Source organism: Pelophylax lessonae, assembly GCF_965119305.1.
Source record: "Pelophylax lessonae genome assembly, chromosome: 4".
Taxonomy (NCBI): domain Eukaryota; kingdom Metazoa; phylum Chordata; class Amphibia; order Anura; family Ranidae; genus Pelophylax; species Pelophylax lessonae.
This window is the reverse complement of record NC_138771.1, coordinates 117,835,073-117,848,510: the sequence shown is the minus strand read 5'-3', so window position 1 is coordinate 117,848,510 and position 13,438 is coordinate 117,835,073. Positions and strand designations below refer to the sequence as shown.

The 13,438-nt window shown below is 40.9% G+C and overlaps 1 protein-coding gene across 1 annotated transcript in view; it reads left to right on the top strand.

Moving 5' to 3' along the window:
- The window catches only part of LOC309553340 (dual oxidase 1-like), a 165,126-nt gene that overhangs the window by 96,380 nt on the left and 55,308 nt on the right, over window positions 1-13,438 (top strand). The window contains exon 21 of the mRNA XM_082254407.1: window positions 7,635-7,810. Coding sequence (XP_082110533.1) covers window positions 7,635-7,810 — 176 coding nt within the window. The remainder of the gene's footprint in view (window positions 1-7,634; window positions 7,811-13,438) is intronic.

Here is a 13,438-nt window from a genome sequence, read left to right as displayed (position 1 = left end):
TAGTTAGTAGCTGCGATAACTTTTGCGCAAACCAATCAAAATACGCTTATTGCGATTTTTTTACCAAAAATATGTAGCAGAAAACAAATTGGCCTAAAATGTTAAAAAAATTAGATTTTTACATTTTTTTTTTGGGGGGGGGGGGATTTCATATAAAAAAAATTGAAAAATATTGTTATTTTTTTCAAAATTGTCGCGTTTTTTGTTTATAGCGCAAAAAGTAAAAATTGCACAGGTGATCAAATACCACCAAAAGAAAGCTCTATTTTTGGGGAAAAAAGGACATACATTTAATTTGGGTACAGCATCGCACGGCGGCACAATTGTCCATTAAAGTAACGCAGTGCCGAATTGCAAAATATGGCCTGGTCAGGAATGGGGTAAAATCTTCCGGTCTTAAAGCGGTTAAAAATACGCTCATTGAGAATTTTTTTGTCAAAGACATGTAGCTAAATACATTTGGCCTAAATATATGACAAAAATTGAATATATTGGATATTTTTTAACTGTCAAAGTAGAAAAATATTGTTATTTTTTTCAAAATTGTCGCGTTTTTTAATTAATATCGCAAAAAATGAAAAGCACAGAGGTGATCAAATACCACCAAATGGAAGCTCTGTTTGTGGGAAAAAAAGGACGTAAATTTTGTTTGGGTACGGTGTTGCATGACCGCGCAATTGTCAGTTAAAGTTGCACAGTGCCGAATCGCAAAAAGTGGCCTGGACGTAAAGCAGGAAAATCCTCCGGTCCTAAAGTGGTTAAGCTACATTTTCTGGAAAAATATAGTTAACCACCTGCCCCCTTCATGACCAGGCTATTTTTTTGCTATGCAATGCAGTATTTTAACTGACAATTGCTTTACCCAAACAAAAATTCATAAAAATTCATTTTCACACAATTAGAGCTTTATTTTGGTGGTATTTGATTACCTCTGGGTTTTTCTTTTATATTATATAAAGGAAAAATAAACAATTTTAAAAATTAAAAAATATGTTTTACTTTATGCTATGAAACATATGCCTTAAAAAAAAAATCAAACCTCTTAATACATTTTGGCCAAAATTTTTTTCTACTACATACCTTTGGTAAAAAAAAAAAAAAGTAATAGCATCTACAAACTATGGGATGTATGTTGGAATTTCTATTTATCTTTTTATATGAGTAATGGCAGCAATCAGTGACTTATAACTTGACTGCGATAGAGCAGCATTCAATCTAACACTAACTGACGCCTGGGGGGAACTGACTGACTGCCACTGACATCACCAGTGACATTATTACAGTGATCAGTGCTAATAATACATACTCACACTGTGCTATTGACACTGGGCAGGAAGGGGTTAACATCTAGGGTGATCAAGGGGTTAAATGTGTGCCAACAAGGGTTTATGTGTGTAATGTGTGCTGCTTTTACTAGGAATCTAGTTGTAGGGAATGAATAAACAGCAGGGAATAAACAAACAACGAGTTACCCTGTCACTGAACACAGCTGAACACAGATCTCCATGGTTCACATTCACAGAGCTGTATTGGTGAAGCTCAGAGCCAATCACTGGGTGCCGGCGGTCAATCATTGGCTGGGACCCAGTGATTGGCATGTGCTGTGATGAATCATAACACAGCCAGGCCGGTTGGCATTAACCCTCCCTGAGCACACGAATCCCATAGCAGGATCCAGCAGATGCAGCACAGGAAGGCTGCTCTGCCACTGCATATGTAAGTTATACAGTTGGCAAGCAGTTAAAGGTTTATGTTGAGTGATATATTTAGAGAAGTTTTGTCTATATACAGTATTTTAATGCAATATGTAATGTTACTCTAAGCTTTTCTTTTTATCTTACTTTATCTTGCTGTCTTTTCTTTATTTAGGCTTCAATAACCACTTACCCACCGGTGCATTAAAAAATTATGCCGGCAGGAACCCCCCCCCTCGATCTGGGAGTGGGTCATATGACGTCCGCCCGTTCCGGCTGCTCTCCCGCCCCCTCGGGGGCTCGCAGCGTGGCGATCGGGGATGCGGCGTGTCCGTCAGGATACAGCCCATCCCCGATCAGTGTAAAGAGCCATTAAAAAATACCATTTGACCGGCTGTGTCCAATCATAGCCAGCCACATGCACTTTCCTCGTGCACGCCACTCGCGCGTGCCCCCAGGGGCGCACAGAGCGGCGATCGGGGACGGAGAGTGTCACTCTGACACAATCCATCCCCGATCAGGGTAAAGAGCCAATGAAATAGGCTCTTTACCACGTAACCGGCTGTGTCCAATCATAGCCAGTCACAGAATGTCAACAGAGACCACGGTAACTAGATGTTACCGTGTTCTCCTCCTCATACACCGATCCTGTGTAAGGAGGAGATTGCGGTAACAGCTAGTTACAGATTACAGTGCACCCTAAAACACACTGATTTCCCCCCCAATAAAGAGGACCTGTCACTAGCCCATCAAAGTACCTGTCACTAGCCCGTCAAAGTACCTGTCACCAGCCCATCAGAGTACCCGAGTACCTGTCAGGTACTCTGATGACAGGTACTCGGGTACTTTGATGGGCTGATGACAGGTACTCGGGTATTCTGATGACAGGTACTCGGGTATTCTGAGTATCTTTCATCAGAGTACCCGAGTACCAGTCATCAGAGTACCTTGAGTACCTGTCATCGGAGTACCCGAGTACCTGTCACCAGCCCATCAGAGTACCCGAGTACCTCTCTGTATCCCATCAGAGTACCCAAGTACCTGTCACCAGCCCATCAGAGTACCCGAGTACCTCTCTGTATCCCATCAGAGTACCCAAGTACCTGTCTCCAGCCCAGAGTGCCCGAGTACCTGTCTCCAGCCCATCAGAGAAACCAAGTACCTCTCTGCAGCCCATCAGAATACCCGAGAAGATGTCATCAGCGTACCCAAGTGCCTGTAACCAGCCCATCAGAGTACCCAAGTACCTGTCACCAGCCCATCAGAGTACCCGAGTTCCTGTCATCAGAGTACCCGAGTACCTGTCATCGGAGTACCCAAATACCTGTCTCCAGCCTTTCAGAGTACCTGAGTACCTATCTGCAGCCCATCAGACTACCTGAGTACCTGTCTCCAGCCCATCAGGGTATCTGAGTACCTAGCTGCAGCCCAATAGAGTACCTGAGTACCTGTCTTCTGCCCATCAAAGTATCCGGGTACCTGTCTCCAGCCCATCAGAGTACCCGAATACCACTCTACAGCTCATCATAGTACCCGAGTACTTCTCTGTAGCCCATCAAAGTACCCAAGTACCTGTCTCCAGTCCAGAGCACCAGAGTACCTGTCTCCAGCCCAGAGTACCCGAGTACCTGTCTCCAGCCCAGAGTACCCGAGTACCTGTCTTCAGCCCCGAGTGCCACAGTACCTATCTGCAGCCCATCAGAATACCCAAGTACCTCTCTGAAGTCCATCACAGTATCTGAGTACCTTTCTGAAGCCGATCAGTGTACCTGAGTACCTGTCTGCAGCCCATCAGAGTACCTGAGTGCCTTTCTGAAGCTGATCAGTGTACCTGAGTACCTGTCTGCAGCCCATCAGAGTACCTGAGTACCTTTCTGAAGCCGATCAGTGTACCTGAGTACCTGTCTGCAGCCCATCAGAGTACCTGAGTACCTATCTGCCCATGTCTCCTAGATTATGTGTTGGGGTGCTAGCTTTCCAAAATGGGGATCATATTGTGGGGGTTTCCATTGTCCTACTGCTCCAGGGCCTTCAAAAGTTTGATGAATGAAATGTAATGAAATTATATGTATAATTTATGCTCCTAGAACACCTGACGGTGCTCCTTGCATGTTGGGTCTCTGTATGTGGCTATGCTGTGACAAAGTCTCATATATGTGGTATCGCCATACTCAGGAGGAGTAGCAGAATGTGTTTTGGGGTGTATTTTTTGCTATGTACATGCTATGTGTTAGAAATATCTTATAAATTGACAACTTTGTGTAAAAAAAAAATATGTTTTAATTTTCTTTCCACACTTTCCAAAAACTTGTGGAAAAAAATGACACGTTCAAAAGACTCATTATGGCTCATAGAATATATGTCAGAGTGTTTGCTTTCCAAAATGGGGTAATTTTGTGGGTTATTCCATTGTCCTGGTGCTCCAGGGCCTTCAAATTGTGATAGGTCGTTAGGAAATTATATGTGTAATTTATGCTCCTAGAACACCTGACGGTGCTCTTTGCATGTTGGGCCTCTCTATGTGGCCAGGCTGTGTAAAAGTCTCACACATGTGGTATCGCTATACTCAGGAGGACTAGTAGAATGTATTTTGGGGTGAAATTGCAAGTATGCATATACTGTGTGTGAGAAATAACTTGTTATTATGACAATTTTGTGTAAAAAAAATAACCACTAATTTGGATTATTTTTACCAAAGATATGTAGCAGTATACATTTTGGCCCAAATTTATGAAGAAAAAAATACTTATTTGCAGAATTTTATAATAGAAACTAAGACAAAATGTTTTTCTTTCAAAATGTTCACAATTTTTTCATTTATATCGCAAAAAATAAAAAACCCAGTGGTGATTAAATACTTCCAAAAGAAAGCTCTATTTGTGTGAAAAAAATGATAAAAAATTTGATTGGGTACATTGTTGCATGACTGAGTATTTATCAAAATGTGAGAGCGCTGAAAATTGATCTGGGCAGGAAGGGGGTGTAACTGCTCTGTATGGAAGTGGTCAAAGAGGAAGTAAACTTCCATCTTTAAGTTTTACCTATAGGTGAGCCTATGGTAAGGCTTACCTTTAGGTAGTGTAAATATCTCCTAAACTTGTACCATTTAGGAGATATTTACTGTACATGCAGCCCGTGAAATCACTGGCCCATGCACTCTGAAGAAACGGCTGCGGGTGCCGTTCCTTCCAAGCCCTGTGCTGTGATTGGTGGCTCCTGCGCGGGAGTGACGTCATTGAAGCTCCAGTCAGTCACAGAACAAGAGTCCACGAACCCAGAAGGAAGAACAGGTGAAGACGAACACCATCTCCAGCAATGACATCGCTGGTATGCTTCGTTTTGAGGTAAGTTTCACATATGCCTTTGCCTTGCAGGTTAAAAAAAAAAAAAAATGGACAGCGGTTTACAACTAGAGTTGAGCGGACACCTGGATGTCTGTGTTCGGCGGGTTCGGCCGAACTTGAAAAAAAAGTCTGGGTCCGTGACCCGGACTTTTTCCGAACTTTACCCGGACACCGAACCCCATTGAAGTCAATGGGGACCCGAACTTTTAGGCACTAAAATGGCTCTAAAAAACCAATGGAAAGGGCTAGAGTGCTGAAAATGGCAGCAAAATGTAGTTAAGAGCACGGCAAGTGCTCTTAAAAAAAAGAAAAATTCCCCTTTAAATTTGTAATTTTTAAATAGCAGATTAGAACTGCACTCTGTAGTAAAATATAGCTGAATGCTGCACACAACAGACTGATAAAAATATTTTTTTTCTCCCTCCTCCTCCTCAGTGGTCTCAAGTGAGGGCAAAAAGATCGTTCACTGCACCACCCCCCACACAGCAAAATCAATGTAGATCGCTAACGGACGATTGTTCTGTCCTGTGTCTCCTAATCTCTCCCTGCCTAATCTCTCCAGCCTGTCCCTAAAATGCTCAAATATCTTTCCCTGCCTACACTCCGACCTGTCCCTGCATTCTTTTCGGGCACAATGTTGTTTTTCCCTGTCAGTCCCTAATCAGCAGCAGCCAGCACCGTTATGATGTGTGCTCTCTCCCTACACTAGAGCAGACTGACGCACCGCGCTGTGTCTCTCGAACTTATAAAGACCTGGGTCACATGCTTCAGCTAGCCAATCACAGCTACTAATACATTAGTAGGCATGGCTGGGATGGCTTAAGGCACACCAGTTAAACGCTTGTTGATTGGCTGTTGAAAGCCCGCCATTAAAACCGCGCCATTACATACAGGAAATAAAATTACTGAACACGGATTTTAAACCCGAACATACAGTAAAGTTTTCGGGTCCGTGTCCGGGTAACAAAAATCCAATTATCCGGTATGGACCCGAACAATACAGTCCGTGTTCGCTCAACACTATTTACAACCACTTTAGCTCTAAAATGCCCAGCATCCAAAATCCCAGTTTTTATCTATGTCTCTACACACTTAAATTTAGTGTCACTTGAAGATTGTAGATTGTAGCTCAAAAATGCACATAAGCTTCTTTTGAACTACAAGTTGCATGTTTCAAGCATTTTTAGGTTTAGACTACAATAGAAGAGCCTGAAAAATACCCCCCCAAAAAAGAAAACAAATGCAGAGAAGCATACCATTATTTTTCTCTTAAGTAAAAAAAGCCCAAGCTTCAGACTTTTTGCAAAAGTGCCCATACATATGCCCATACATATGCTCAAATATAGCCTACAATGGCTGGTTCAATAAAAGTCGTCCGACATTCAGCCCGTGTGTATGTCAGTCAGTCCAACAGAAGTCAGCCACCTGGCTCCCATTCAGCGCTCCCATTTTTCAAAAATTAATTTTGGTGGCTCAAGCAAATAACACATGAAGTGCTAAGACTGTATGTGGGCGTGTATGACCTCAGAATGATGTTGTGTCATGCATTTTTAAAATGCGTGACTGTCAACTAATTATGTAAACCAAATCTGTGTATCAGGGACCCCCAAGGTCTAAATCTGGCTCTGCCTAGGAGTCTTCATAGGCATTTTTTTTTCTTTCATCTGGGGTGGGGGGGGCTTTCTCAGCTAAGTGTGTCTGCATGCCTGAGCAATGGACAGGTGGATTCTAGGATGTAAAATCTACATGAATCACCTGCAAATAAAGCATGCAGAAATGAATGGTTGGGTGAGTTTGCCTTGTTAATTTAAAATAAATAAAAAGCATTTTCAGTTTGTGGTACTCAGATACAGGTAAATCAAGAGAGTTGTAAAGGCCAAAGGTTTTTTATCTTAATGCATTCAATGCATTAGGATAAAAAGCCTTCTTTGGGTAGCAGCCTCCCCAGAACCCTCGAATACTTACCTGAGCCCCATCTCTGTCCAGCGATATCCATGAGTCCCTCAGCCATCCGGGATTCTTCCTCCTGATTGACTGAGACACTGACATTGGCTCTCGCAGCTGTCTATCAAAGTTAGCCAATCAGGAGAGAGAGAGAGGGGCAGGACCGAATCACAGCTCCATGCCTGAATAGACACACGGAGCCGTGATTCAGCTCGGGTGCCCCCATAGCAAGATGCTTTCTGTGGGGGCACTCAACAGGAGAGAGGGGAGAGGAGAACCAAAAGGAACCTGAGAAGAGGAGGATGCAGGCTGCTCTGTGCAAAACCAAATGCACAGAGGAGGTAAGTATAACGAGTTTGCTATTTATAAAAAAAAAACAACAAAAAAATGAGACTTTACAATCACTTTAAATGTAGTATTTGAAGGGGTGGCTTTTTTTATACATTTATTGTATCTACAATGTTGCTTTGCATTTCTCTAGCAGGAACCAAAACAGCTGTTAATGTTATATAACATCCTGCCGCCTGGTACTAATAATTCATATGGAAATAATTCTGTGAGGTAGAATTAGAGAGCTAAGCAGAAAAGCAGAACCAAGTAAAAGAAAAGAATTGAAACATTCTTTGCTCTTTAATTATGCTCATTATTTCAGATCGTTCATTGAAATCTCGAATGAATGCATTTCTAAAGATCAAGCTGATCAAGTTATAGAAGTTATGTTCAAAGAAGCAGGGTTTGAAAACAAAACAGAACTGACGTGGGAAGATTTTCATTATCTGCTCAGAGATCATGACAAGGAATCACATTTTTCCAAGCTGCAGTTCAAAGGTGTGATATATTTCTACAATCATGTTTTACAAAAATGCATGCAATGTATTACTGTTCTCATGGGTGTGATCATTGGCATCCCCCCCCCCACCTTCAATTCATTTTTAGAGTAAACTTTGGCACATGTTTCTAACTACAAGTTAAGGTGTACGCCCAACCAGAAGTAAAAAAAAGAAATGAACAGGCTAACGTGTAGTAAATCCATCACAGAGAATGTTACTACATATGCAGTTTGAACAGAAATGTTCTGCTTCAGATACTTCATCGACTTTTTTTTTTTAATTGCTGTTGTTTCAGCTTCTAATTAAACACACTGAACACATAACCAAAAACGCCCACTTTATTCTTCGCTATGTTTCGTTTGAAGCATAACATAGGGATTACCTTGGTAGGAATGTGGAGCTTCAGGCTTGAAATATATAATCTTATAAAAATATCTCATAGCTTGAAATCCTAAACGGAATAAAAGACTAATGTGTTAATTAGGACACTGGATTTCACAAATTTTTAGTTTTTTTTTTTCATAATTGGATACAAATTAACATTAAATGTATGCTTACATGTATTCTATAGTAGGAATCTTTTTGAAAGCATAATAAGGAAGTTATTTTTCTTCCTGAAAATTTTCTTTTTTTATTATAGGTTTGAGAGTTAGGCTACAATCATGTTTTACAAAAATAGAACATGCATGCAATGTATTACTGTTCTCATGGGTGTGATCATTGGCATCACCCCACCTCCAATTCATTTTTAGAGTAAACTTTGGCACATGTTTCTAACTACAAGTTAAGGTGTATGCCCAACCAGAAGTAAAATGCAGTGAATCGGTATATTCTTCCTGGCGGTCTGAACACTGCATGCATGCTAATCAATAGTAGACATGTGTGGTTTGTTTCAGTCCGAATAAATATCCAGACTAATGTTTCATTATTCGGATATGTCCAAATACCCGAATTACAGTATAAATGAAGTTTACTGAATGCTCCAAATTACTAATTCTGAAATTCGAATTGAAATTTGAATTGAATTTTACATCAAATTTCATTTGAATTCGAATTGTAAACATATTTCTGAAATCAAAGACTGTGTGTGTTATTTCAGTAACTTTTCAAAATAATGCTGTTTTTGTTAAGTCAAAAATGATTTAAAGAGTCATTGTAATCATTTAAAGAAGATTTTTCTTTTGTTTGTTCACTTTGTCCTATTCAAATTGAAAAAAAAAAAAAAACAATTTGATTCAACTGTTTTGAAATCTATTGTTTCAAATGTTTAGAATCGAAAAAATCAGTAAATTCGAAGAAAATTTTAAAAAGACATTCCAAACTCCGAATATGATTTCTGAATGTGAATCCCAAATATGAATTGAACGATTCAATCAAATTTAACAAAACAAAATAACTTGATTAACGAATCTAAACAAAAATATTTTTTTCATCATGCACATGTCTAATCAATAGCCAGCATCACTACTGTTTACATGTAACTGGTCATCTGAGTGATTAAATGTGAACAGAATCCTTGGATACAAACATTGTGCTTTCGGGGACAGCGTTTCTCCTGAGTTTCTGACCATACATAAACTGCCCACAGCTAATCAGCCAGCTTGTATGTGGCCAAAGCATAGGGTGCAGCTGCTTCCAGAGGCAGTGTTTAGCCACTTCTTAACACAGTAAACTATCCACCCATGTGAATGTAACCTTCATCCACTTGTTAAATTGCTATATCTTTTGTAAAATCCTTTGGTGAGATCTCCGACTTGAGTTCGTATTGAAACTGTGGCAGGAAGATCTCATTGTTGGAATATCCAAGACACATTCAGGGCTGGGACAAGGCGTGGGTAGGAGAGGGGGCTGCCCTGGGTGCAGTAGTAAGATGAGTGTCAGGTACCTTGGTTGAGGCCGAAGTGCTGAGAGGGCTTCCCTTGCAGCTCGGTGCGGATCACCCCTGGAGGTGAGACAGGAGATGACACGTCCCAAGGAGCACTGGATGCTGGTGAAATCCGGATGGATGGATGGTATGGTATGGACACCCAGGACCGCTTCCAGGAGATCTAAAGGTGCTCAGTGGAAAAAGACACAAGGTTAATGCCAGGCCGAGGGTCATACACAGTTAATCAGTCCGGAAGTAATGAGCCAAGTGGAAGGTAGCAAAGGGGCAAGACAAGAGAGAGTCCGTGAGATCCAAGCCAAGGTCGGTACACAGGAGATCCAGCAGGGGTGTCAGAGCAAAGAGTGGTCAGGCAAGCCAAGGTCGATCAAGGGAGAAGATGCAGACAGGTCAAAGAAGCAAGCCGGGTCAAAACAGGAACACAGGTAAACGGACAGGTCACGGGTACAGGAGCTGACTATAAACCAGCACTGAGCACACCGGAAGAGCGTCTTATATAGGGCCAGGGCTGGGGAGATGGGCGTGGTGACACACCTGCTCTGCATCCGGCGATCTATTGCTGCTGAATGGTGATTCCTTTCCTGACAATGAGTGTGTGGAGAGCTTCTATGTACAAGCTGACAGGAGTAGTGACAGAAGCTTCACTACTGCTGTTATCTTAGCTCTGAAGGAGACAAGCCAAATCTGGAAAGGAGTAAAGAGCCAGGAGGAGGTGCAGGTTGTGCTCTTGCTCCCTTTCAGCTCCTCCCTCCTGCCACCGCAGCTCTCCTGGATTGGGACTGCTGGATTACCACTGTGCATTGATTGATTACCCGGCCCCATCTTCTTCCAGCAAAGACTGTGGGTTGGGGGTGGGTAACACTGCACTGTGGCGATTCCATAACCCTGCAGCAGCCGACATCTATTTCTGAGGTCTAACTGTTAAAACTGTTAAGTCAGCTTCCCCTAGGCTCCTCCTCAGCTCTGGCATGTCAAAATGAGCACATCTGCTGGGGATGAGAGTATTGGAGTTAGGAGGGGGGATTGAGTAGAGAGGAGAAGATGATTAGTGCTAGAAGGAAGGTTAGGGGGGGGTAATTTTCAAGAAGGGGGGATTGAGGGAGAGAAGATTTGTGCTGGGAGGAAGAATTTGGGGGGTGGCAGTGGTGCAAGATTGGGAGGCAAAACTTGAAGGGAAGAGGATTTGTACTGGGGGGGGGGGTGATGATTTGTAGGAGAGAATATGGGCTAGCAGAGAAGATTGGGGGGGGTTGTGCTAGAAAAGGGGATTGTGTGCTAGGAGAGGAGATTTAGGGAGGGAGAGGATTAGAGCTGGGAGAGTGATGGGGGGGCAAAGATTTTGTTGGGTTAGAGGAGGAATTTTTGTTTAGGGACAATTTCGGCTTGCAAAGAGAGTTTTTGCTTGTTTGCAGATTAGTGCTTGAATTTTTTTTGAGGAGGGTATTTTTGCTCGCACATAATACTCATACATTTGGGGGGGGGGGCATTTGCCATCTTCAACCTGGGCACTAGATTACCTTGTCCTGGCATATTAGAAACCAGGAGACTCGTGCCACAGGCTTCACCTACACATAGTATATAATGTACTATATTTGCAATCAGACGGATTTGGGAGGAACCCAGGCCAAAGATCATCCAAAGTCAAAGATCATCAAATTAAGCAATGATAGAGAGATAGATTACCTTTTTGGAATAACGTGAATGTGAAGAACAGAGAAGAGGTGGAAATAGCAGGGGAGTGTTGCAGTGTCCAAACAGATTTATTTGATTGTATGTTTGAATGAGAGTGAAAACTATCTAATAGGAGAGGAATGCTTCTAGAAGATGTTAAGGAAAAAAGGATAAGGACATTAATGGAGAGGGAAAGGGACCAAATAAAAAGGTATGATTAGGAAAATGGTAAAAAAAGTTGGTAAAGGTTTAGGAAAGTGGTAAAGAGAAAGCTTAGAAATAGTTTAATTAGACATTCTGGGTTGTAGATAAAACAATTTTATATGTTCCATCTTCCATGATTAGGTTTGAGATATGAGTTACGTGGTTGTGTGTATATAAGAGACAAAACCTATGATTGATTTAATAAAAGGTTGTGGTGCTGTGCTACCAAATATCCACAGGTATATAGATGGACATATAAAAATGTTAGTAAAGGTGCATGTGCTAAAATTGATGCATAACAGTAAAATAACCATGTGCAAATAGCAATAAGGTATTGAAGATAGAAATGTGTCAATAGGTACCAGAGTTGTATAAAGTACTCGAAAACCCATACTTGAGTAAAAGTACAAGTGTTCGATCAAAAATTGACTTGAGTAGAAGTGGAAGTGCTCGATCAAAAAGTGACTTGAGTAGAAGTAATAAAGTATTCAACATTTTTTGTACTTAAGTATTGCAAGTAGTTTTTTTTTAAATTTTGCTACTCAAGTCCCGAAAGTAAAAGCACCAGTAGTTTTGAAAAAAAATTGCTACTCAAGTACTGAAAGTAAAAGTACAAGTACTGTGTTATGTAGTTATTAAAGAAAGAAGTCAAAAGTTTGAACATCATATTGTTTTTTATTATTTCAAATGCAGCTTTTATTTATACATACAATAGCATTTATTTTGGTATGCGCTGATAATATACATGTTTTGAGCTTCATGAAACCTGCCATCTACTGTTCTGGAAGTGGTAATTTTTATAATTGTAACGAGTAACTATGCAGCACAACAAAAAAATATCAAAGTAGAAGTATTGAAATCATTGAAAAAATGTAGTGAAGTAAAAGTGGAAGTAGGAGAAAAAAACTCTACTCTAGGAAAGTACAGATACCGCCTTTCGGTACTTAAGTACAGTAGTGAAGTAGTTCTACTTAGTTACTATACATCTCTGATAGGTACACAAATGATAAAGGTGCATGTGCTGAAATAGATAATGGTCTCAACAATTAGATGATAAACATACAAATAACAAAGTGACTAAATTATTAACAATCCACAAACTGAGTCCATATAAAAGAGAAAGAAAATGAACGCAATGTCCAAACGGTGCTGAGATCCCTTCACCCAAGATTGAGAAAAAGGTTGGTGTTTAAAGGATCCAAAAACAAATGTGACACCTCCAAGTGCACTAGCCTCTCACCTTACGGCTGTAAGGTTAGGTTACAGCCTAATCTGATATCTTACCCTTTAAATCTTCCCGCTGCTTCCCGATGTAAACACAGCTGATGAAAAAATATGATGGAGATAGATGGGTGTCGCGTCTTACATAGTCTAACTGGCTTTCCAAATGTATCCTCTGTAAGGTTATAATATGGAGAAGGAAAGAAAGCTCCCAATATTATAAGACTGCCTGGCAACTTATTAAGATACAAAGTAGCTAAAAACACTCACATTTCAAAACATGACAGCAGATACATAATCCACAATCCGCAAACTCGTAACCCGCAAACATTTCTAGTATGCCTATCGCTCTGTCCCGATGCGTGGCACCACACCCACGTGACTTCATCAGATGAAGTAGAAAATTAAAGGAAAATACATGTAAAGGAATGATCCCCCCCCCCCCCCAAAAAAAAAAAAAAAATAGCCAAGCCAGGAAGCTGATAGATAAATATAAGGAAGTTAGTCATGCTTCAGTGAACCTGAAGAATGAAATTGTGTTAGAAATTTAAATTTCATGACGTTGGGTATATTTTGTACCCTCTGAGTATTTTTTTTATTTTATACAGAACTGAAAGCGTAATTATGCAAGTAACTTCCTAGTTT